This window comes from Epinephelus moara, chromosome 17 (genome assembly GCF_006386435.1).
Source record: "Epinephelus moara isolate mb chromosome 17, YSFRI_EMoa_1.0, whole genome shotgun sequence".
Classification (NCBI taxonomy): domain Eukaryota; kingdom Metazoa; phylum Chordata; class Actinopteri; order Perciformes; family Serranidae; genus Epinephelus; species Epinephelus moara.
In genome coordinates, this window is record NC_065522.1 from 8,008,218 (window position 1) to 8,035,343 (window position 27,126).

The 27,126-nt window shown below is 41.2% G+C and overlaps 1 protein-coding gene across 2 annotated transcripts in view; it reads right to left on the reverse strand.

Moving 5' to 3' along the window:
* LOC126404087 (protein phosphatase 3 catalytic subunit alpha) overlaps positions 1 to 27,126 on the reverse strand; it is a 77,658-nt gene that overhangs the window by 23,056 nt on the left and 27,476 nt on the right. For both annotated transcript variants that reach the window (XM_050067078.1, XM_050067077.1), the window contains exons 2-8: positions 24,863 to 25,063; positions 10,920 to 11,044; positions 10,254 to 10,365; positions 9,664 to 9,809; positions 7,097 to 7,236; positions 2,194 to 2,271; positions 1,055 to 1,149 (exon numbers count right to left, since the gene is read on the reverse strand). In XM_050067078.1, the coding sequence (XP_049923035.1) occupies positions 1,055 to 1,149; positions 2,194 to 2,271; positions 7,097 to 7,236; positions 9,664 to 9,809; positions 10,254 to 10,365; positions 10,920 to 11,044; positions 24,863 to 25,063 (897 nt within the window). The remainder of the gene's footprint in view (positions 1 to 1,054; positions 1,150 to 2,193; positions 2,272 to 7,096; positions 7,237 to 9,663; positions 9,810 to 10,253; positions 10,366 to 10,919; positions 11,045 to 24,862; positions 25,064 to 27,126) is intronic.

The window sequence follows — 27,126 nt, forward strand, 5'->3', positions numbered from 1 at the left end:
AAAGGCAAGCCTATCTTGCTGCGTGGGCACCGTAGCGCAGTGTAGGGTGCCACCAGGTGCCAAGTCAACCGGCACCAGGCCATTTCATTTCTCGCCAGCTTCGTCCCTGAATTGACCTGACCAAAATCCCTGTTGCAGAGATTTTTTGTCATTGGCCAAGTCCAACACTGTAATCAAAATGCTGTGCACAATGGATGTAGGGGAAAATGGTTGTCCAACAACTGCAAACACTGTAGGACTCCTGAAGACCTTTTTAATACCATATCAGATTAAATATAAACTACACTCAAAGATAAATGTGAAGCACTGATATCAACTTTTCTTAAAGGATAGCAATAAAAAAAATATTTATTTATTTTCTATAGGGGGCAATGTACAGTTATCAACATCACTGTAAATGTGTCAGTGTTAGCACATGTTCTAAAGCTCCATTAAGCAATATTTTTCACACCAACACTAAAACAAAGGTCTCCTGTAATGTAACTTTCAGCTTATTTTTTTAGTCCTCAAACTCAAAACTCCAGCAACCAATTTGTTTGCAGCGTGCCCAGTGCTAAATGGTGAAGAACCTAAGTAAGCAGAAGGAGAGAGACAAAAGCTAGCAAAACAGAGACCAAGAGACATATTTCTCAGGAGTAAGCGGACTAAACCAGAGCTATAACAGGTGGGCTTTTTTTGTTTTGCAACAAATACTTCCACTTGTTAGTGCAGGAGCAGCATGTTACTGATAACATTAATAAAGGCTCCATTCTACTGAAGTGTCCTTGATAGCGATGTTAGTCGGCATGTGCAATGAACATGCTGAAACTCTTAAATGGAACAAAGCCATTCATAATATTATCAAATACTTCCAGCTGTGATGTCACAATGGCATGAAAAGAGTATTTAGAAATGCTTCGTAGCTGACACTAAAATGCACAACTCTGAGACCAACAGTGATTCTCCAAGCCAGAAGCATCCGTGTGTAAATGTGATGTGTCACCCTGAGGCAACTCATGAATATGACACTGTGGTGTTCGTGTAATGAGCCGCTGAAGATCGATCTCCTCCTTACCTTTGTTGTTGTAGACATCTAGGTAGTTGGGTGCAGAGAAGATGGTGATAAGGGATGGAAAGCCAGTGGTCTGACTCTTTCTGTACATGCGATATCTGGTAAAAAGGAGAGGGAAGCATCAGTAAACATTACAACATTTTACTCGTGGATTAATCATTGGTGTTCGGCCCTTGGGATATGATTAGCAGCGACAGTTTTTATGGCCTCTTGTTTTCACCGTGGTTGTGTGTTTGTCTTAGAAGCTGATGCATCAGCAAGGGGGGCAACTCGGCATCGCCCCGGGAGACTAAATCCCTGTGTTACAGGTTAAACATGCCCTTAAGTAGTCATCACACTGAACCAACTCAGCATTCAAACCCACCTACTCTGATCTCCCAGCGAGCGTCTGTGCTGTGTTTGGTGGTTTGGATACTTGGAATGGAAGTGAGCTTTAGGTAAACAAAGCGCTAACTCAGACGATTTATTTGCTGCACCACACCTTGCAGATACTATTTACAGAGATTTAGCAAAAGGTGTAAAGAAAACATGGATGGAACTCAATAACACTATTACATGTGTGGTCTAAGGCGGCCTGGGGCCACCTGAGACGTGGTGAGGTGCCCCATGTGACCATGCTGTGGGAGTGCAGTGGTAAACAACTGTATGCTGTGCATCCCACCGCCTTCACCTCGCTGAGAGGGAAATCAGCTCAACACATCCACCCACCTGCCCCTTTTAAGAACCTAACTTTTCAAAGAGGCTTTCCACTGCCTTTGTTAGAAAGCCAGGGTGAAGCGATGAATAATAGACACGCTGGCTGGTCATCAAGCTCTGCACTGTACGTGTCTGAATGTGAAGCAAACAATACATAATGACAAAACTTCACAATCAAACTTTTTAAACCACAGTTCTTGATGAGGTCTGCGTGAATCATACTTGTCACATCACATCTGGCCGACAAACTCCTCATGCTGGATTCATTTTCATTTCTCGGATTAACGCGACTTCTCTCAAAGTTCAGACGGCACAGAACCGGCTCGCCAGACAGGCTTGCGAAAACCCCCTGGAGCACTGGGGAAGCTTTTCATTTAATACCCTGGTCTGACTCACTCTGCTGTGTGACAGTGTGATGGGAGAAGACCAAATGCCACAACACTCACCCAGCATCCTGCGCTTCATGGGCCCGGATGATAGATAATAAGTTATTGTGTTGTAGAAAGTCACAGACTGCAGGGTAGCTGTTGAATAAAGGAGACAAACATTTGGTTTAGTCATACATCAAGAAAAATCCCAGTAAGATCAAGACGAACGATCAATAGAAATAACTAAATAAGTCATGGGTATTATTGATTGTGCTCAGACAAACAGTGGATACACAACACTGGGCTCAAGCTAAATTTGTTCTCAAACCAACTGTGGCTTAGAAAGAGGTATATTGCCTTGAAAGGTTGGCTGTAAGTGAAGGCTTTCATATCAATTCTTAACTTTGCCCTTTAATATCTAAAACACTTTTGCCAGCAACAGTTTGATGACTCATAATCTAAATAATAACATAAAATAAGCCTTTACTTTTAAACAAGCTTTCATACTGTAAAGGGAGAGGGTGTGATCCTTCTCAAATGGTGGATTTTTATTTCAGAATGAAACTCAAAAAAATGTCAAGTATGACACATGATTCATAACAGACTGTCTCTTCAAGAAAAAAAGGCGATCGCTGGGGAGTGTTAAAGCATGTTTTATGCTCAAGTTGATGTATTCAGTCTGTGTGCAGAGAGACCAAAAACCTTACTGCCAACTATCAAAACTATCGTATGGTTTTGGAGTTTTCCATGCTACAACCTTTCAGTCTCCAGCACCAGCTTCCACTGGAAATTTCCTTTGCTCACAATGAGAGAGGCAGAAGACGAGTCACTGGCAAGCAGCATTTCTTAACTAAAATCTCTTGATCTGTTAAACAAGTTGTTATTAAACAGCATCAACGCAACACTTTTGAGCGTTTCTTCTAACAAACATGATTAAAAACCCCAGTGGACGCCAGGATTTGTGAATCGTGGGATGCTGTGTAATGAACAAAGTGAGCGACAGCTCACGATGAATGACTGGCACCTTTGCATTACATCTGAAACACTTAGTGAATGTGGGAGGATTTTTTTCAACAATAACAGGGGGTAAACTCAACTTGTTTTTGTGGTTTCATCTCTGGAATTTTTGGCTGATTAACATAAAAGTCACTTAACAGCTCCTCCATTAATACACTCTTGAAAATAAAAGGGTTCTTTCTGAGTGGTTGAAGTTTTACCTAGAACCATTTTCTTGTGAAGAAGCCTCAAGGATTCTTTAGTCCTTTTTACACAAAATTGCGCTAAAGGGCCGCTAAGAAGTCCTGTCTTTATTCTATATTTGCATTTTTACACAGAACCAAACAACGGCTGCCACTCCAGTGTGTGATTTCAGACAGCATGCTGGCATCACAGAAGCAAAAAAGGCATGACAGGCATGACAAGATCGGCCTCTAGTGTGAGATATAACACACTCATAGAAAGCGCTCTATTAACAGTAACAGTAGCATTAACGTGGGGATAACAATCATTTACTGTCCCTTCTAGTGGCTGATCTCATCCTGGACCTCATTGATTTCCCAATTTGCAGACATTTTCGGCTGCTGTTCTTCTTCTTTGAGGTAGCTGCTTACTGCTAACAGCTGCTTTATGTTTACACGAAAACGATCCACTGAAAACAGAATCGTTTCTCATTTTTGTTTTGAAAAAAGTTCCGCGTTTAGACGACAACGTTTTGATAACAAAAAATTGCACACCCAAAACGTCGCTGTCGTGTAAACAATCGGCCAAAACGCAACTAAAGTTTACCATTTTCAGTTGAAATAAATGGGACTTAAAGCTCCTGCAATGGGTCGCACACATAACGCATCGTAAAGACGCCACACCCGTGTCCTGCCGGCTGTTCCGGTGTTGTCACTAGCTCCAATGCTGGCTTTAAGGTGAGACAACTCAGTCCCACCAGTCTGCATTTTCTCCTTTTACACAAAATAGTGCAGCAACATAATGGCGTGAAATTCCTGTCTTGAAGAGGCAGTGTGAAAGAGGCTCTTGTAAGTCTAAGGTCTCCATGAAGAACCCACTGTTTTTGTTTGTTGTGGGTACCCACTACTTGGCATTTAGTATACAGCTGTAATTTGGAACTAAGTTTCAATTCCTAACCCTACTGCACCACTTAAGAAGTAAAGGCTGTAGTAGAAGTTCATGAAATCTCCATCCCCTGAAAACGTCATTGTGGCTCGTAAGTGTTGTTGGTTGTGCTGGACCACATCAGCCGCAGCCCTTCCCCTCATGAAGCCCGAGGCAAATATGGTTCCCCTATGAGGACAAGCTGAAGTACCCTATATGGTTCTAGTTAGCTCCTTTATTTCTGAGAGTGTAGGCATGACATTTTGGGAGTCTCCATTTCAATGTATAATGGCAAACATTTGATCACTTCCATCGGTTGTAACTCTACCCAGTTAAAAAGAAACACACACCTATGTGGTTCAATGAAGAAGTATATTGTGTTTGTTCAAAAAAAAAAAAAAAAAAAAAGGTAATGATTTTGTATTAAGTTCTGTAATCCTAGCAATGAACAACACCCACATGCAGCAATCAAAACCAAACTATACATTGCAGCTTCCGACCTCTCAGGAAAAGTACTGAGAGATTTCTTTCTTTTTTTTTTTGTTCAGCAAACGCTGCACAACAAAATCGTCTGTTTTTAAATTGCTTTTTAGACACAAATCTGTCTTTATCATCGACTCGATACACTGCTGACATTTCTTCATAACTGTTGTGGAGTTTTGGCCAAGTTTGATTGACAGACTTCACTATTACAGCAGCTTTATTGCATCCCTTCATGTAAAGTCCTTTGGGGCAGGCTTGTAATGTTATAAACGTAAATTTAATTTGGTATCTGATACCATGCTTGGTGCAGGGGTAAATTATTCTAAATTTAAATTGTGTGAAAACCCATCATGGGAGACTGAAACTGAAGGAGTCAGGAAAGGTTCATTAACAATCTTAGTGCATGTAGACATGAGAACACATGCATTCCTGACAATCACAACAAACATCTGCTGGGAGGGATGTGAAGAGGACGCAGCAGTTGCCGAGAGGGAATTAAAAATGCAATGAGGTTTTTTTTTGTGGGGGGAGGGGTGAAGAAATTAGGAATAAATGCTTTATTTCTCACTTGATTTCCTGTAGCAGATGTAGATCTGTGCCATATGGAGGCATTCGGTAGACAAGATACATTTTGGCCTAGTTTTTTTTTTTTTTTTCTTCGCGGTTTTGCATTTTGAGTTTAGAGTGTCTCCCATCTGTCCGACAACAGGGCACAGATGTTGATGGGCTCCTTGGACGACATGAGGAGTTGTGCAAGAGATGACTTCATCGCGTGCAATCTAAGTGGCACTTTGCATGTTAAAATTAAAGCTTTTAAAGTTGGTTAAATATCAATAGCTTTGGATTAACAGCAATGAAAAAAAGATGTAAGGAAAATCACTTTAGGCTGATTCATCTATGCTGCTGAGCAGAGGCTAAAATGAAAGCGACCATATTCCAAACATGTGCAATTTCATGCCTGAGTTGCGTTTGTAAAAGAGTTACGAGTGGGCCTACGGCGCTGGGGGAAATTATTGGTTGCTGCAAGACAGAAGCAACAAAGAGGCTGATGGTTTTTTGGGGAGGGGTGTTGAGGAATGGCTCTCTCTCAGTCTGGCTTAGACTGTCTCATAAATCCTGAATGCCAGTGTGATGCCAATTAGCGACCATACCCTGGGCAGATGAAGTGAGGGACACTGATGAAAACAAGACTGCGGAGGAATTTGGACCAAATGGCAGAAGGCTGACCAGGATACTGGTCCAACACAAACAGTCAAATCAAGTCATTTGAGGTGAAAAGGCCACATACCTAACATTTCGTAACATCTCTGATGGAGCTCTCTGCAGTAAACTGATAACATTAGTGTTGTGGATCTGCAGTGTTGTGGATCTGCAGTGTAATGGCTCGCACAGAGATGCAAAGACAATCAGACGATGCCCTCTCAAATCCACAACAGCAGCAGTGCTGGGAGTTCATTTCCAAGCACGGACATTAAAATACTATTAAGTCAGTAGTTATGAAACACCTGCTATTAAAAAAAAGAGAAAGAAAGAAATGCAAATCAGAAGCCTCAGGACATTTCTGAGTACTTCTGCTGGCTTGCCCTAGGCACGCCGGGGCCAAGCAAGCATTGCTCAGGCCATAATGAGCGGAGGGAGCGCCGAACGCATTTAGAGACAGGACTGTGCCTTGTGGTAATGTGCCAGTTCATTACATTTTGTGACAGTGCGAGCTGCCTGCTCCGAGCATTTCCTCTGTTTGTTCAGTTACTCAGCTCAATTGAAGGTAATGTGGGTTACATAAACACTGGCGACTGTCTACGGAGGAGACTTAGGGACTACTTTAATGCACGCCATGTTCTGACAACTGTTGGTCGCCTTCTCGCAGTTGAGGGATTGCAGGGGTAAGAAAATGAAGAGATGACAAATGGAAATCTGGCAGCAGGGCCTCTTAATTTATCAACTCTTTGACAAGATGATGATTATTTCTTTTCCATTTTTGTTTTAAAACATTTTTTGAGTATTACTGACGCACTTCAACGACATCCATACCTGTCTTTATGTTCAAATATTCAGTCTTGGAAAACGTTCATTGTATTGAAAATCTCTTTGGTAATAAGGTTTCCACAGATAGTACAGCCAGAACTAATCAGAAGGTGATTTATTTTTCCTAAACGTAGTCAGAGCACCAAATTAGAATACAAGCTTTTTGAAATACGTTCACTAAAATCATTTTTTAAATTCCACAGTCCAATATGAAACAAAGTGTTGGCTGTGTATGAGTCATATAGACCGAAAGTTTCAGTTACTATTTGATGCTAGTAGTAAAAAAGCCTGTTATCTGTCTTTGTGCCTTTATGTAATTTCACAAAGTAGCAATAAAAAACGACCAACACAACAGAGACAGATTACTCACCTGTAGAAGTAGGAACAGCCTCGCACTGTGTTGTGTGTGAAATGCTCTTGGCTTTTCTCGTTCCCAAAGTCCTCCAGGGGGTCGGACCACAGCAGGTCGCACATTGGTCCGTACGCTGGGGGCTCTTTGAATCTGTCTAGCTGTGGAAGAAAATGTCAGGACACTTGTCAGCCTGTTTGACTGCAGAAATTGCACGTGGCGTGCGCACGCTGCTGCAGAGAAAACATCTTTGCTCCCTCTGTGAGGCATGTTGGCTGCTGCTGCCATGATCATAATTAAATCATGACTCCCAATTCTATGTTTGCTGGAGGCGATAAGGCTTATGAACAATATCTCCATATTATTCAAGGCTATGCCGCCATACACAATATATATATCTTGGTATTTTAAGACTTTCTTTAAAACAATGTTTTGTTTGATTTAACCCTTCTTTATGTATATTTAGAGGGAACACAGCTCCTATTACATTTTAGAGGGATTTATTTTTTAAATTCAACATCCAAATGTCCTAATATTGTCTGAGTGACACTCTGAGGTGATGTACTGTCACGCCAGGTTCACACTGGACACGGATGCCCTGATTTGTTAATTGAAGTGCAGCAGCTTGTCAGCAGTTGCCTTGCCATTTCCACCACAAGCACATTTCTCCGTGCTGGTCAGCAAGTGAATCTGTTCTCTGCTCTGTTTAAATCATATGTAGATCACTGTCTTGTTTGCTTGTGTGTGTCTGTGTGAGTGTGGCTGTGTGTGGCTCTGCTCGTCTCTCTTTCGCTCTGTTTAGACATGTGAAAGCACTGGATGCACATTCTGTCATTTATCACAGTCAGATCATTTAAATCATATTTAATATACATTTTATATCATTTACAATATATTTGCAGTGTGATGTCTTGCCGGATTCGCTCGCAGCTTGCTTTTAAAATAAACCAGATGCCAATACTATTGCTGCAGATCGCGAGCCGGCCTTGGCATTCAGCGCGCTTTGCACACGATGTTTTGATGACAATGGTTCTGTACTATTCAGTTTGACTCGTTATTTACACAACTGAAATTCAATTTTTCTCTGAAATGGGTGCTGGCAGTTATTATGATGTTTTATTATTTATTATTGAATGTTTTTCTTATTTCATTTTATAACCACATTATAAAATAACATTTTATATGGTCATGATTTTGGTGCAGTTGGTGTTTGGTTTGTTTGTTTGTCTGTTTTTCAGCAAGAAAAACTACTGGCCTGATTTTCATTAAACTTGATGGAGGGGTGTAGCATGGGTCAAGGAAGAACCCATTAAATTTTGACATGGATCCAAATTGTGGGGCGGGGACACACATTTTTTTTTCCTTTTTATTTACATTGTCAGACAGGACATTTGGCCATTGCAGAGATCTGTGTTCTCCGAGTGTCATAGTTTATTTGTGTATTTTTATTTATTTGTTATTTTTGACAGACTGACTAAATGAATGTGAAAATGCAAATCACTTTCACCAAAAGGCCACTTTTATTTTGAAGTCACTTCTTACACCCCTTTACCGTAATGCCTAGTATAGACGATGTACCACAGAAAAATGTGGGGGCTACTTTGATCGTCTTTCGTCTTTGGTACCACTTCCTTTAACATTAATTGTTTCGTGATATATTTTGCCGAGGATGATGTCTGTTCCGCCCTCCTGATGACAGACCTGCTCTGGGATCTTACTCCATTTTGAACTGACGTGAACTCAGGACAATGTCTGACGTAAAACTAGTGGCCATGGCTGATTACTGTGTTGTGTCTGTGTGTGAGAGGGAGAGCGGGTCTTCTGCACGTAAATATATCCCGCTTTTAATGCATAAATAAATTACTAAAAATGCACAGGGAATATCTTGATATGATGATATTGTCATCTGCCACATTGCATATAAAATGACATTTAAATAAATTGGATATATCAGATACATTGCAAGAGGAATATTTATAATATACAGGATGGATGACGTGTCAAAGACTCATCTCTCTGTACCTAGAAGGCTTTTTTTGGAAAGACATGAAAAACCCCGATGGCAGCCATTCTTTTCGAGCAATGAACATAAATGACTTTGCTTTCAGCCAAGGATAGCTCTTTCTCGAACAAAAGCTTGTGGATTACTGGATGGGTAGCATGATGGACACTTCAATAGAGCAAATTCTATTATGCATGCCCTCTGATTGCAGCCACAAAATCCATTTGGAATTATTGAATTAGTATGAAAGCAGGATCCGACTCTTCAACGTTTTTTAATCAGAGTGAGGACCAGACCCGGTGCTTACGTTCCCTCGTGTCCAAGTCCTGAGCAGTATTTGAGACACATCTGGGAGAATCGCTTCATGCATTGCAACTGAAGTTGTTATTTTCACAACACATCATGCTAAAACGAATACAGCTTTGCTCTCATTAACTCTGAATAAATGCAGGAAGTACATGAGGCAGACAGGGAGTTTCAATTGTATTTTTAAAGCCATTAACTGCCACCTGCTGTTAAACACACACACACACAAACTGTAGATTTATGAAATTACAGAGAAAATGGTCTCGAATCAGACACATACTTTCCTGATGTCGTCAAGATTTGTGATTTCTGGAGACAGTCCTCCGTGTACACACAGGAACTGCTGGTTCATAAGTGCAGCCAGGGGAAGGCAGTCGAAGGCGTCCATACATGCGTCATACACCCTCTCTGAATACTTAATTCTACCTGTCATGGGGGGAAACAGGGCAGGGAGAGGAGAGTCATGCCAAGTCAAACAACACGGCTCTCATACATTGGGGCAGTGTGCTAGACTGGGACGGAAAAGGTTCTCGAAAGTGCCAGAAAACTTCCCAAACACATTTTAAAAACAGCACAATTTCACAGTGCTTTTGTGGTTTTTTCCCCTCTCTGTCCGAGTCCAACAGAAATACTTCTGACATGTGTAAATATCAAGAAGGGCAAAAATCCGACTGGATCCTGCACCAGGCCAGAGGGCACTTTTAAGTGAGCGTTTGAGGTCGATGGCTGAACTGGACGCATAATAAACAGCTTTTAGAAAGAATAACTCAATTCTCCTTCCACTCTGCAGAGAGATTCACAGAACAGACTGCTTAGACTCAATTTAGATCAAAGGTAAAAAAGAAAATAAAGTACCAAAGCATTACTTACATTCCTGCTTAAATGTGAAATACTCTGTTAAATGTCTACATTCATGATTCCCACGCAGCAAAAACAGTGTTTTGGGGTAAAGGATCTTTAAGGCCCACAAGTACAGCACACACTGAAACAAAGAAGCACAGAAAGGATTGGGGAACAGTTAGCTCGGCATCTTTAAATAACACTGGAAACATGAACCATCAAGTCAGAGTTTGTCAATTTCACAGAGTGGCACAATACAAGCAATTCTGCTTATAATGAAACATTCATGCAGTACTTTTTGTGGCACGATTCAGGCTTGCTAGGAGAGATGACAATCCTTCAGAGGAACCATCAGAGGACAGGCACGACACACTCCATTACAATATATTTTATTAATAAAAGTACAATGTTTCAGACGATGAGATGGCAGGAAATACATATCTAAATAAATTCCAACCTGCAGTCCCAGATTAAATACATGCATTTTGCTTCATATTAAAAATCCCTCTCTACATAACCCTAAGATCCACCCTGACATTTGCTATCCAGGCTACATTTGAAGTTATTACAAAAGCCTACTGCCACTCCAATATCTGCAGCCTGATTTGATCTCCGCTCAAAGAAAGCTATTAATAAACACAGCGTGTCGCACTTGATTAGGCCCTCGTGAGGACAAAAACAAATACGTAGACTCACTTCAATACTGAAATACCCTCTGTCAACGTAGTCCCCCAGGAAAAGGTAGCGCGTGGATGCTGGTGATCCTCCGACTTCAAACAGCTTCATCAGGTCAAAGAACTGCCCATGGATGTCTCCGCACACTGGAATGAGGCAGAAAGATGGAACAAAGGCGCATCAGGATAACTGCTATTTTTACAGCTGAGAAACAACAGATGAAAGCCTCTATGACAACGTGAGAGACGATTTGCTTATTTCCATATTTTCCTGTAGATGAGAGGAGCTCTGACAGTATATGATATCCCTGTAAACCTTGAATATAGGACCACAGAGGACGGCATGTATAAGTATCCTGGAAAAACCTGCTTCAGTGGATATCTATAATTAAAGAGGCAACATTCTCTCTGGCAGTTTATTATATCACATTTAATCCATTTATTTTATTAAACGATGTGAAATGTATTCATATAAACTGCTCATTTGTATCTGAAAAAGGCATCGTTATAGACGGACCACTGTTCCCTGTCAGCTCCACAGCCCACGCTTGCTGCAGGAAATTATGCAAAGAAAAGGACTCAAAACATAAAAACAACACTGGTTTGTAGCAAATAGGACCAATAACAGGAGCTTTCCCTAAATCAATATTCACTAAAATAGGGCCATTTAATCTGAATACATTCTATTCAAAGAAAACGGGAATTGCAAACCCAGCCTGTATCACGCATTTAGCCTTAAGTATCCATGGCAGCAGACACATGCTAGATGTCATGAATCACATCACAAACAAGATCTGTCAAACCTGCTGTTAGAGTGTTACCGCCGTCTCCCTACAAGCCTAACTATCCCGAAATGTCAATACTTCACTGCGCACTATTTTCATTATAAAGTCCAAATAATCACAAAGAACTGGCGTCAGTGTTGCATTTTCATGCCTCGCTTTTCCACCACATCCTCTTTCAGCCTCCTTATAACCTTGAGGTGTCTCAACTGGCTTGTAATTCGAACACACCTATACTTGCCAAAGACACTAAAAGTTCATTGGCTGAAACAACTGCAAAGCTTTCACTTGTATCCATTTCTAAACACGTGCTGTTAACTGCAATCACAAATCTGGCTTGTCATAGCGATTACAAACAGATAATCGCTGAGAACACTTTCATTTCATCCGACTAGCGGTCTGCTACTCTGCTGGTATTCTCAGGAATCCCAGTACACTCAGCACAGTTAAATCCGCAATATAGCTCGTGTCATATCCACTCTGTGCAGATCCTAACAGAACTGCAGGCAGCTGTTAAATAGCGTCAGGGGAGCGTTCTGGGACGAACCCATCCCCGTCAAAGCCCAGGAACCGCATATCACTCAACCTGGATTGGTTTCCTATCACCCTGAGTGACCCTATACTAAATTACTCTCAAGGGAGACAAGAGGATCAGAGGCCAGCAGAGATTTGCTGCTTAGCTGCTTTTGACTGACATGGTGCATGTGAGGTCGTTTGATTTGAGGGCCTTTGGTCAATTCGGAGACACTCTAAAGGTTGGTAGAGTCCCCTTATCTGTGGTGGTTCCCAACTGGTGGGTCCACTTTAGGACAACGAGTCCATGCTGGGATTTCTCATATAAATAACACTTGATTTAAACCAAAGAATATTCAAAACATATACTATAAAATTAGCATTGTAATGATATGTATTCAACTTAGTAGTTTCCCAGCAACCATTGGTTGCATGGTGATGTTGTGTCCTTGGCCAAAAGTGGCAGATGGTCAGATGGTGTCATTGTTTCCATGTCCAAAATGGTTCATCCTGACCCTCTCTTAGAAACCAATAAATATTGATTATATTACTGCTATGAATCCATGTATCTTTGTTTTTTTAATTCAATGACATCTTACTGAAAATGTTTTTGTGTGGTTGTGTCAAATGGCCACACTGTGACGTCCACTCCTAGTCCAAAGACTAGTATTATTCATTTCCCATTTTTTTAAATCTAAAAATGATGTTTATGCCATTTATATATATCTACTTGTAAATTAAATTTCCTGTCTCATTGTTTGGAGCCTGTGGTGGTTGTAAGGGCAAAAATCTCTATCCAGGCTGTCTTTAAACACACGTGGTAATAGTGGCCCTTAGGGCTTTCTGTCGGTAAGCCAGTTGATGTAATACAAACAGCGACAAAGTCACCATCGATAATACATGGTGGGGAATGAATGGGTATTGCACGAGGCTATCACCCATGAGACTGTGGTTGGAGTCCTGTGTGGGTCAACATTAGTTTATTTTGTCATGTTAACGTTGTATTTTGACATTTCTAGGATGCTCAGCAAGAACAACGAGGTAGCATCGTGGACGTTGGCACAACTATCATTTTGAAGCTATATTTAAACCATAACAGGACGTCTTGATTAGATGTTCAGACAATGGTCTCAATGCCTCAATGTCTGCAGGGTTATTTGGTAGCTCTGACGCATCTCAGGACTCCTCGGTCACAAATTATTTTACTGCTAAACTTGGAATCTGTGTCTACAGTAACAGCTGCCAGACAAGTGGTTAGACGAACAGTTACCACTGCATACAGCGCATCTCTCAAGTTAAATCTGCTGCTGTGTGATGGCTGCAGGTATTTAGGCTTTTGCGCTCCCTTTTTGTTTATTATGAACCTATGCTGGTAATTAAATGTGGAAGAAACCCAACGTTCGTATGTTGCCCTGTGTGCAGAGATAGCCAATGACATCTGCATTTATTTCTATCGAGTAGCTTTCTCTTATTTGGTGCAAGTGTTTATTTAGGAAACCTGAGGCAGTACCTGACAGCTCAACCGTTCGTCCTGAAAAATATTTAGCCACACAGCTGGTTTGTAAGCTGTCAGCTTAAACCTGCAGCTGAAAAGTAGATCCAGTTATATCACCATAAATACATGGTAGCTTTAATGAGGTTTATAGAAGGTGTCTTTGTTTCAGTTCAGTACACACACACACACACACACACACACACACACACACACACACAGACACACACGAACCAGACCCCCTAAAAATCCCAGGTATATATATTATATCCGCAGGTATTTTTCCTGGGAAATGAGAGCAGATGTTTGTAAATTCCTGGCATTCAACCTTACTGTAGCGGTCGTTCCCTGAGGGGAAGCTAGCTTACCTCACAACAGGTGAACACAGAATGTATTCTAATCAGTTTTACTGACACTGACACACACACACAAAAAAAAACAGTATTATCCAGTGAAGTATTAGTCTGGGTTTGAAACCAATTTTTATTCTCTTTATTTATATTCAGCAGCTGTCGCACTGCCCTTTCTCTCGGTCTTTTAATCAGGCCAATTTACAGATGCTTTGAATTGTTTTCGGAGATGGAATAGACCTGAATGTGTTCTAACTACTATTTAATGCTTCTTTAAATTACTATTTTAAGCCCTGATTATATTTCCTTGGTGCTTATTATTTCATTTAAATGACCAAATGGTGTCTTATATCATAAGGTTTCGCCATGACCTCTATCATCACATCTGCTGTCACTGTGGGCAACGAATACCAAGATATTTAACGCACAGAATTAAATCTGTACATTGAGTGTGATCAAAAAATTAACACTAACAAACTTGACTGACTGAAAGCCTTTCCACTTCATTAAACAATTCTGTACTTCTTTACCTGAGAGCTGTCACAAACAAACAACAAAAAGACAACAATCAGCTATTTAAAAATGTGAACCCTATCGCAGCGACAACAGCGATAAGTGCGGCATCCATGTTTAATACCAAAGTGTCGCAATTTATCTATTCTTCAAGCAATCGGCTAATTGAGTTAATTAACAACAGGGTGAATAGATGGAAATCTAACTTGAAAAGGACCCAGACTTTATTTTTCGCGAGGCTGTTTGTCGCTTTATGAACTGCATCTAGCAGGAAGAATTACAATAAGAGCCTGTTAAAAAAAAAAAGGCTTTCAGAGAGATACCCAATTAGCGGGAGCTGGAGTACAACGTTGGAGAGCAATTATCTCAAGTTACGAGCCTCGTGAGACAGCTCCGAGAATCAGCTCTCCTTGACTGTATCGTAAACCTCCGCTCTACCATTTGTCTTTTATTAAACCCACACTGTGTACTGTTTAAATCCACAGTGGGGACCGACTTCAAAAAAAGGAGCCTTTTATTTGTGTCCGATTTCTAAAGATGTCCTTTTTCCCTTTTGCAATCAAGCCAACACTGCTACAGTACAGATGTGTAGTGTTACTTCTAAATGGTTGTAAGGTACCAGGAAATTACTGGAACAAAATGGCTCAAACAACATTTCAATAAAGAGAAAATTTATCTATGCTCTTATTTCTTACAATAAATGTCATATTCTTTGATAAAAATCAGTTAAAGTCTGTTGTCAGAAGATCAGCATAGCCCATAATTTGTCTTTTACAGTGAAACAACAAAGGGTTAAGCTTTGTTTCAAGTGCCCTGATTGTTTTTCGTCCAATTTATGTTCAACAAAAAAGCCTTCAATTTGTGCAAAATTATAATGCTTCACCTTTTGACTTTTATGTGGCCATGTGCTGAGTCATGACATTATCTAATTTACGATCAAAATAACTTGCATGTGTTTATCTAATCTGAGATTCAAACACCTGGTTTACTTGAGCGGTGAGGTATGAAGCACATGTAACTTTTTAAATTAACTTTGGGCTAAACTGTGTATTTGTCAGACACTCCATGAAGAAAATTAAAGCCCTCCATTGACCCTTACAGCCTATTAAAACCCAAACGTAACTATAAAAACAGGTTTTTTATTCATTCCTTAAAGAAATGAGTATTAAAAGGAACTCTCTGCAGGTATTTTACAGTAACATCCTGGTTTTTTTTTTTGCATCCTGGCCACTATTAAGGCTTCACATCAAGGGTTATGCACTATTCAATGTCAAGATTGAAGCTGCAAGGATTAATCAGTTTCAAATATTAAATTAATCGCCAACTAATATGATAATCAAAAAAAGGCAAAATTCTCTGATTCTAGCTTCGAAAATGTGAATATCTTCTGATTTCTTTACTTGTCTACAACAATTACGTAGTATCTTTGGGTTGTGCACATACAGAAGATTTCACAGACCAAATGACTAATTAATCAAGAAAATAATCAACAGATTAATAGACAGTGAAAATAACTATTAGTTGCAGCCCTCGTCAGGGTGCAATAAAATGTGACTTTATCTTTAAGGGGACAAGACAGTAAGGCAGTCCAAGTGATTCATGTGGCTTTATGTAGAATGTGTGTAATTGCTATGGAAACGAATCGTCAAATCCTTTTAACAATGGCAGTTTGTATCACTGAAAGGGGCGGGGAGAAAACAACAAACAAATCTAAGCTGTTACTGACCTGATAAAGAACCTCTGTGAGTATCACCAGTGGCAACATTGCAATGTATCTACTGAGCAGACACACACAGATGGATGCAAGAGGCAGCCATCTCGTCTCTATAGCAATTGTTCTGAAAACACATAGAACTGTGCCCCAGAGTACAATACTGTCCGGACGGATGGCCACCAAGAGAGCAATTATTGTGAAAGTGTAGCGCTCACAGTTTTCACAGGGAAATTAACAATTTTTTCATGTTTTTAGAAGTCAGCTCTGCAGGAGGGAGTCCGGCGAGAGAGTCAGAGGCTGCAATTTCACCTGAAGCACACGTCAAAGACACTGTGTGTGGGAGGACTGCATCTCCAGCTGACCTTTTGGAAAGCTGTCACCTGCTGGCGAAGAAAACAGCAGGGTGATGGCGAGAGTTTAATCACTGACCAAAAGGACCCGATGTGATGGTCACTGTAAATTGTAGTCAGAGTGTGGCCGATGCTGGTCGATGCGAAACAAACAGAAGCGCTACAATGGCTCACTCCTCCAGCTCGGGGAGCTGCTTTATCACAGCAAACACACAATCCATCCATCGCTCTGCTCCAGTACACCTACAGACATGCTTTGCCTCCCTCCCTCTTGTCACACAACACACAAAAACGAGGTGAGAACCAGAGCCCACATAAGAAGAGCAGGTGGGAGTACATTATCTGGAGTGAGAAACAATTGGTTCTGGCCATCTCCTGCTTGTGCGCTAAAGTGATCTCCCTGAGTAGCAGCATATCAGCGGGCAGCAGCTATTGAGTGGGTGGTGGGCATTACACAACCTGGCTTCAGAACCTACACAGGCCACTCCAAAGGCCGGGCTCATTGAGCGAGAGAAAACCACGGTGAGGCGGACTGTGCCAGATCATGTTTTGATTGAGGCTGGATAACAGTGTACCCCCAGTTTTTGTGATGGCACTCTCTGGGAGCTTACATCCTGCAGAGCATGCATTTATGCAAATGCGTTGGTGGAGCTTGCAATCTGTTATGAACATCAAATTGTATGTGATGTTTAACAAGCTGCTATCAGCGGTACAGCAGCAACAATAAATGTTCTGCTTTTGAGTTGGACTTTGAAGAGCTCAACCAACTTTAAATTACTGTGTTGGTGTAAACCACGGGCTCCCAACCCAATGACCCTTTATAGCTAAGTAATATCCCCAACCCTTTGTCATATATGAGCTCTGAGCAGTTTTATTTTTTGAGGCAGGAAGAGGTAAAACTTCCCAGTATTTCATTTAGAAAAATAAACAAAAAAAATGTATAAAAGAGGAAAAAATTAACAATTTTGTGCAACAGAAATATTTTTGTTCTCACCTATGGTTTCTCAAACTCCTTGGATTTACTCTGTAAGCTCTTAAGAGGGTCCTGACCTTCAGGTTTGGAACAATTGGTGTAAACTGTGGTGACATTTTAGCCCAACCTAGACTGCATTTTTTGAGGCCGAAAAAAAAAGATCAATATTTGAGATTTAAAAAAAATAAATAAAAAAAAATCTGGTAATGAAACATCCGCCAATCGTCATTTTACCAATGCCACTAAATCTGCATGGGGCGAATATCACCACGGCCTATTTATCCATGTAGCTGCAGAGGTGGGGGACTCGAGTCACAATTTCGAGGATTTGAGACTTGCTTGACTTACGCTGATGACAGAATCGACTTGACTTTGACTTGGTATTTATGACTTAAGACTTGACTTAGACTTGAGACAGATGACTTGAAAGGACTTTTTTTGCAACATTTTCGCATTTTCCTAGATACTGACAAGTCACATTTTGTTTTCGAAATACCACTGGGTGATTTCTAGTGCAATGCATTCAAGCGGCACACAAGGTCTATGGCTCAAAAATCAGTGACACGACCACCACAACATCCACCTCCATCCATCACTACAAAACCCACAATGAAGGATGTGTGAATGTGTCTTTTATTTGACTTTTTAGGTTACTGGCTGGTCAAAAAAACAAAGCTATTGACCAGATCATCAAAATTTTGCATGACTTGACTTTTGACTTGCTTGATTCTCACCACAGTCACTTTGGACTTGTCTGAGACTTGAATGTGCGACTTCAACCCATTTCTGTGTCGCTCAAATATCCACATTATTGAGTGCATTTCTCATTGAAAGACTGTTGTATAACAACCTATTGGAAGGGCTTAGCTGCCTTGCAATGCTGCACAGAGAAATCAAACTTCATTAAAACTCAATTAAAGTGATAAAACTACTTTTCCAATCAAGGTCTTAGTAGGACGTTTATAAGGTGCACACAGGAAATTCTACAACCAAGGTCTGAATGTTTCCTCACTAAGAATAAATCGCAATTTCATAAGAAATATCAAACTACAAACAACTAAGGCTAAAAAGACAGAGCCTTGGAAGCGTTTCAGATTCTCCTAGTCTAGTATGTTAGAGACAAAGCTCCAACAGGGTCGGGCGCCCGCACTGCTAACAGGTGTATGAACAGTGTAAAAGCTCGCTGTTGCCTGGTGATGTGGCTGTAGGAGCTCTATTGATGGGTGTGCGAAGGCCATGGGAGCAGCTTGTACTCAGTGGCCTAAGCCAGCTCTGTTCGTCACATGCACCCCTCCCTCCACGAAAACCCCACCTGCCATCTGGCCCAACCAGGAAGTGACTGTGAATGCGAGAAGCAGAGGGAGAGAGGGAGAGAGATGGCTGACATGTCAGGGTGCTTTACATCTATGATAAATATTTACTCACTAATTTGCCGAACATGTGTCGTGTTGGAGTTGCAGGTGTGCTTAGGAGGGGAGATAGAGACAGAGAGAGAAGCAGCTCCTGAGCATGACACAGAGGAATAAAAACATGGCAGACAGAGGGAAGAGGAGTACGGAGAGAGAAACAAAGAAATGTTTACAGAGAATGGTGTGTGAGTTTGGGAGCATGCACGAGAGGGAAACACAGCAGGATCACGAGCACGCGGAACAGAGAAATCCTTGTTGAAAAGGACTACTGAGTGGGAGAGGGGTTGAGACAGGGGTGTTGAGTGGGAGGGAAAGAAGTGCTTCATTGCCATGCTCGTGCACACAAACACACACACACACACACACACACACACAGCTCCTCAGGATCCTGGGCTTGCACACAGAACAGGAGCTGTCCACTGTTTCTATGTAACACAACAAAAGAAAGAGGTTTATTGGTTGAACCATCATTTGAACTGTTACTGCCAGCTTATGACAGAGCTTCTATGAATTTAAATGACTATGTGACCGCACTGAAGGGTCACGTTTACAGCATGTTTACACACACGAAATCAGGTTAAGGCAGGAAATCACAACACATTTTTTACATGTCGCACTAACTCCCTACGTCACCTCATACCCACTGCCATATTTTCAAACCATTATTGCCGTATTTAAAGTGTACTTAAATGAACGTGTTATATAATAAACACTGTCATTTAAGAGATGTTTTTCCTCCTGCACGGAGAGAGGACACGCTCTGAGAAAGATCACAGCTTTTCCTTATTGTGCATATGTGTTTAAGTTGTATAAATAGCCCACTGTTTCACTGTGGAAATGAACTTATTTAGTGGTGTTTACTTTAAACTGGAAGATCAATACAATTTGGTTGGGTTTCAGTCTGAGTGAGAAATTGAATTCGCTTGAATACACTGGAGCATGGCTACAGGTGCACATTCTTCCATTCACCCCTCTACTTTGTGTCCGCAGCGGTACTTTGTCATGCACATGAATCACTCAAAAGCTTGTTATGTTTAATACGTGGCTAAATAATCAGAAATCTCGTTATGTTAAACAGGATTGCTCTTAATCCCTTGCTTATGTGCCTGGAAACACAAAGACAGAAGCAGCAAATAAGGCTTATGATTGTCCAGCCTGCTTGCATCTTTTTTCTCCCCACTCTCTAATTGCCAGACAAGATTTTCTATTATTATAATGGCCTCAGTAAATATACGAGACCCACACTTTTGTTTCAAAACAGCCATGCATTCATGAATTTAAGTAAGTGCAACGCCTGCCAAATATGAGCATAGGCCTCTCTGGACTGTATTCTGTTTTGAGAATGATCTCGCACTAGGAAATGATGGGTTGCCATAGATCCTTTGAGTAGATCTGTGCCTCTGATTATGACAACATCAAAGAAGCCTCATCAGAAAGTCTAATGGAGGAACGGGGCACTTGACCAGGAAGAAAGACAACAATAGATGCACTAGATTTGTGCATATGCATCAGCGAGCCTCCTACTACAGTATGTTCCTTCACCGAGGCAGGCAAGAATGAACTCCAGCTCCAGGGTGCTTCTGAGACTGAATAAGTGCTCGGCTGTAAAATAAATAAATAAATCTTGTGAAAAATTAGTAGCCGTAAAGAAATGTTTCACTTTTAACGCTGTTGTCATCTTTAATTTATCTGAATAAAAAAGAGAAATTAGTCTTATGTCCTTTTTCCAAGGTTAGCAGGTTTTTTTAAAGTCCACCGAGCTTTTCTGTGTCAGAGCTGTGTTTTAATATATGAAGCAGCCAACTGAGTGAGTGTCAACAAGCTTGTTAGTTTTGGCAAATTGGATGAACTGAAGTTGTGTGACTCCTAAAATAAAACACACTGCTATGGCTAGCCGCGTGGCCCACGTGTGGCCCTGGAAGCGCAATGACTCACTCAATTAAGAAAATGAAGTTTTGATATGAATGTGAGCCTGCAGTCGTCTCTTTAAAGAACCCAGGGAGTGTGTTTCAAATCTAACACGTGACTCTGAGTTGTCTGCAAGTAAGAGCCTCACAGGTTATTTTAGGTTAACATACAACGCAGTTTGGTGAGTGATTTGGACTAATTCCCATGGTAGACCTACTAAAGGCTGACTTTAGAAAAAGACAGTGACAAACATGAAAGAAAATGACTGAGTAGTTGGAGAATAATTTGCTTCTCCAGCCATGTCAGCATGCAAACACTGTTTTTGTCTCTTCAAGTGAATCATCACCGCTCATTTGTGAAGGTAATGATGAAAAACAAGCACAAACGCTGGTCAAGTTTTCCCTTAGAGCTGCACGACTATCGTAGTTAATGGCATTATCAGGATCACAATAAGTAATGCACATACAACACAGTTTAAAGGACTTTAAAGTGCAGAACCACCAATCATTTTATTTATCAATTCATTAAAATATTCTGTCAAAATTTCCTCAAGCACAGTATCTTTGCTAGAAACAATGAAGTGTGCAGCCCCACACTTCATGACAAACACTGTACATCTATCTCCACTTGACAACTTCACTGTTAATTTCTTCTTTGCTTGGATTGCCAACGCCTGTCTGTTCTGAGCGTATCCACCACCACTCTCTCCCTTTCATTCAACCACACACTTGCTACGCACTGAGCTATTCTTGAAGGAGCTACGCTGCTCTTATAACAGAGTCATCATTCTCAACACAGACATATGCTTTTCTCCAAGACACAGTCAATGTTCTTTCTAGGGCTGCCCCAGACAATGAATTTTCCTAGTCGACCAATAGTCGTCATTTAGGGCTATTAGTCAACTACTCACCTGTTCAAGGTTCGAGAAAGAATAGTGTCAGTAACATTGTTAACACTGTGCTACATTACAGAGAAATACAAAACCGTACTGATGAACCTTCATTAATATAGGCCTATATTTTATCTACAAGTGCACGTCACACACTGAGCGAGCCGCCTGTTAATGACGCTGTCGGCAAAGCAGTAATGATTGTGCTAAGTGGCTAATGGGCATGTAGCTACTTACATGTTTCAGATGATACGTCATTTTTGTAGTCGACCAATGAAGATGAGTTTACATATCACCCTGGGTTCGTCCTTCACCTTCTCAAAATGATCCCACACTTTGGATTTCCTGCCCGACATGTTATTAACTAGCCTGTGGAATAACCGCAGGTACCAGGCCTGGAAATTAACGTGACTCTTGTCTGACAGCTGAGCATGGCCACTTCCTGTGTCTGTCCTTTCAAATTATTTTTTTTCTCTGCGACTAAATGACCAATGAAATCTTGCCAACTAATGACCTTTCTGGTCGACTAACGTTTGGTTGACTATTAGGGGGCAGCCTGAGCTCTTTTGCGTTTATTCTCTTGTTTTGGACTAACTGCCTATGTAGTAAACAAGCCAAGCTGCATCCGCCTTCAGTGGCCACTCTACTCGTGCAAGGGCCACAGAGTTAACAGCACAGTGCACATTAGACTGAACACCTCCTACAGACAAAATGTAGTTGTATATGTTGGTACTATATTCAAAGTGCAATATCGCAGTCTTCTGCAATGTTTATCATGCAAGTTGACATTGCAATGACGTGATAATAAAAAGAAAATGATATATCGTGCAGTCCTAATTAAAAGCATGATTGATTATTAAAATAGCTGCTGATTTATATTCTGTCAACTGACTAATCGGTTCATTCTTTAAAGCATAAGTTCAGTATTTTTCAACCTGGACCCTATTTTACTATGTTTTTGTGCCTATGTGACTAATGGGAACAACAGTTTGTGAAATTGTTTCAGTATTGAGCAGGGCTCAACAGTGTGAGCGTTTCACTCGCATTTGCGACTAAAAATAGGTGTGTGCGAACTGTAAAAAATGTTTAGGGGCACATGTGCGCATTAAAAAAATCAGCCGAAGCAGCCTATATTTTTTTCAATAAAAAAATATGATAATCTAACCGCAAATGCTGGAGGAACTCCAGCCGCCTTCCCTCTTCCCTCTTCCCCGTGTGACATGGTTATGGGCAGTTTTCCAAGCCACTGTCGGCACAATGAATATAAGTCCCACTGTCGGCAGCGTGGAAATAGCCTAAGTCAAAGTGTGGAGGAGATGGACCGGGTGGATCTCCGGGGAAGCCTGCTCCGTTCTCCCCGTAGTTCAAATAATTTCAACTCTGAGCGCAGCGCTCGGGCGGAAAATCAGAGCGGTGCGCGACGCCAAGGGTAGCGGTGCCGCTTTGTCAGGCGTTGCTGCCCTTTCCATAGACAAACAATGGGACAGCCAGCGCAAAGCGGTTTTACCGCTGATCATGTGTAGAGGCCTTTAGGGACCGTTCGCCACGGTACCACTGCTGGGCAGTATGGAAATAAAGCCCTTTTCACACAGAGCGTGCAAAGCGCAGACCTCCGCCAACGAACCCATTCATTGTGTATGTGCTACCGCGGCGCAAGAGCGCACCGCTCTGCCGCCGAGCTGAGTGGCGCGAGTATCTGCGCGCCGCCAGCCTGCGCTCGAATTGAATTTTTTTAAATTTCACCGCAACACGTTGTGACGACACCTCGGCGCCGCGCGTCCAATAGCAGAGAAGAGCCTGAAGTAGACCCGGAAGCGGTCACCATGGAGCTGTAGCTCCTGAACGAGCCTGTACTCCCCCAAATCCTGTCCTCTGCGCCCTACCCCGCGGTGGGCACCGCAAAAGCTCTGTGTGAAAGAGGTTTTAAGTCCTGCTGTGTTTCAGAGGACCTGGAGAATGTTTTAGGATAGTAATAACATTATATAAGATCATCGTATTGCAAAGATAATATATATAAGATAATAACATTAAAGACAAAATTAAATTGCAATAGGCCTACTTTTTCAAAACTTCATGATTTTACCTTTCTGTACATTTTGTATACAAATTCATTAAATAATTTTGCTTGTAAATGTCTATTTGCGTCACGTTTATTACGGAAAATACATTATTTGATCAATTTACATTGTGCCCCTAAAGTTCTTTGTGCGCTCCTTACTTTTTCAACTTAGGAGCACATGTGCTCCTTGGGAAAAAAATTAGCGTCAAGCCCTGTTGAGTGAGACCACTGCAGCCAGCAGCCAAACAGGCTGCAATGTGACTATTCAGAGCATGCTCACACCATTGATGTATATCCACCAAAAGTGCTCGTTTTCGCCACTGACAGGGTCAGGTTAAACCTTTTTGCTTAAGAGTATGATCCTTACTGTTTGACCAGCAACAACCCTGAAATCACCATCATCAATCTACCAGACTCCCTTAAAATAAACAGAAATTTTAGCACATTTTAGAACCAGCATTTTTTCATTTCTAACTTGGTGATTATGGGTTTATTTTAACAAAACCAGATATGATGATTGTTGGAACAGTGGAAAGATGAACCAACATGGCTTTGACAGTTTTATTTTGTTTCTGTCCACTTTAAATGAAGTGTGTCTTATGATGACAAAATTCTTGTTTATTTAAATGGAGTCCGGTGGGTTTGGCGACAGCGATGTCAGGGATGTTTCTGGTTAAACAAAAATGATTTTACTCTTTAACATAAAGGTCTCTCTCTGAAGGATCCTTTCCATAATGTTATCAGACACAAAGAGCAACAATCTGAGCCTGTCAGTGTACAAAAAAAAGCACTTTTAGTGGGCGTACATTGACAGTGCACAAATGCCCCTAAACGTTACATTGCAGCCTGCCCGATGTCTTGCTCCATACTGGACCAATATCAAAAACTGTTGTTCCCATTTGTCTCTTAGACACAAAAACATGAGAAAATAGGGTCCAGGTTGAAAAATACTTAACTTACCCTTTAAGCTCTACTCTGGTGACAAACCTAATGTGCTACATGAGACTGCTGACCTGTCACAGGGGCCTCGATGTCCAGGAGGTTCTTCTCTGCACGCAAGATTGCGGCGCCCTCTCCTATGAGCCTCAGAGCCACCGACTCCTCCACACGGCCTTCCTTGGTTAGGTGAGCTTTCAGCACGTCCACTTTGGGCTTCCCATCGCTGTCAAACACCTCTTTAGCCGTCAGCCGGTGACTAGGGGGGAACGGGACAGCTGCAAGAGTTACAAAAAAAGAAAGAAAAAAAAAAGCATTATTATGGCTGCTTTCATAACATATTTACAGTTCTTCAGTATATCTCTTCATTGACAAAAGGCTTATGAGGATACGCAGTTAATTCCACATCACTGAGCAAAAGGCATTTAAGCTGTTTGATTAGCAGGTACTTTGTACCTTCCAGGGGATCTACTCCCCACAGGAGGGGGAGGTAGTGTTCACTCCCATGCTTCCAGCCCACCCTCTGAGACAATTTACCAGATTGCTGCTATGATCTGTGAGTCATTCAGTTTTCAATATTTATAACAGACCCACACAGTTTCTAGTTTGCTTGGCAATATTCATAGCAAAAGAGATTACACTTTGAAAATGAAGCACAGAATAAAAATGTTTATTAACATAAAAAGCCTTTCATATGAGCATTATCTTGCAGTGTTTAATATGTAACCATCTCTATATTTAAACATGTTCTGTTTTATGTGTATGATTAGAAGAAGAGACGCATCATCTCCAGCCTGATGTGCATTTACTTATTTGTCAGTCACAATTATTTAAAACAGTAAAATTATGTTTATTTCGGAGGTCTTGAAGGCATCGTGGAAATTAGACTAACCAAATCCACAACAAATCTCTGTTACTGTCAATTTAATTAGTGGCTTGTAAAGGGATAGCTTTTCACAGCAATTCAATGTGCTCTCTGGCAATTTTGGATACAACAGATGCATTCAAAAGCCTGAATCCTGTTTGCATGCTTTTTAATTTAAAACAGTGAACTTTCCAATCTAATCGCAGCAGAAAAAAGGGAGACTGTGCACATTTTCTATGCAAATCGCCCAGTGAGTCTTTAGACAGACTTTAAATGGAAATCATGGTCTTCAAACAAAAGAACAGAAACCCCACAATGCAGTTCTTTAAAATGGCCTTCATGTCACTGCCATTTCAGCAGCTGACATCAAGCAGGTAAAAAGGAACTTGAGGTTTTATTATTTAAAGGAACTTTTTATGGCCTCTGCCTAAACAAAAGCCCAATGTGTTAATATTTCCTTTTTACACCCCCCTGATGAGTATATTACTAACTGACAGCAAAGGTACTAAAAGGACATAATTAAAGACCACATCCTGAGGACTTTTCAATTCAGCTGCTATAAAAAATAAGACATGCCCTTAATTAACATCTACTTGCAGACTTTGCACATAGCACACGGGTGCGACTAATGCACTAAGCCAGTGGCAAATGCTGTTGAGTTGGTGGCTATGTGCTCGAGTGTTTCTGTTAACATCCATCCTTCCCAAAGGTGACATCAGTGGTAACCAGACCTGCACTTTATCTGTGTCACACTGTGCTTAGTGACAGACGATATTTGGGATCCAGGCGGCGGTATTTAAAGCTTACTAACAGGTGTATGTTGAAATTGCAGATTTACTGGACTTGCAGATTTGTACCCTGAATGTTCCCAGTCTTGAAAAGTCTAAATAATAGAGGCGCACGAGGCAGGCAATGTGACCAATGAGGACTTCTTTACATTTGTCCTAACTTGCTCAATCCACTTAGATTAAACTGTAACATTACCTAAAGCCAACAAATGAAGTGGAAACCTATTTCTGATATCTGAAAGTCAACATTATGATGCCGGTACACTACTTTCCCTCTTTCCTGAAACCTTCATCTGCATACTTAACGCCAATGGGCCCTCAACACAAACTATATTCAGGCCAAACAAATACTCAATGTGCCTTTAAACAATCTCTTCAAACAATATCAGCCTGATGTCTCCAGTAGTTATCTGGGGCATTCAGAAATAGAGAGATTGAATTACCCAAGGCCCGAGGTTGGCCTCCCCTGAGCACCTGCTGTGCAACTCTAGCCCGAGGCCAGGGCCTTGGGGCTTTTGAGTTGAGCGACTACACCATACTGGCCCCTGAGATGTTGCACAGAGACAGTGTGAACATTCGTGTGAACTGTTATGAAACTGTTCCACCTGAACCGAATGACGCGACAAGCTGGGTCAAGAATTTGTAACATTATTATGTCACAAATATCCCTTGATGGATTAAGAGCATG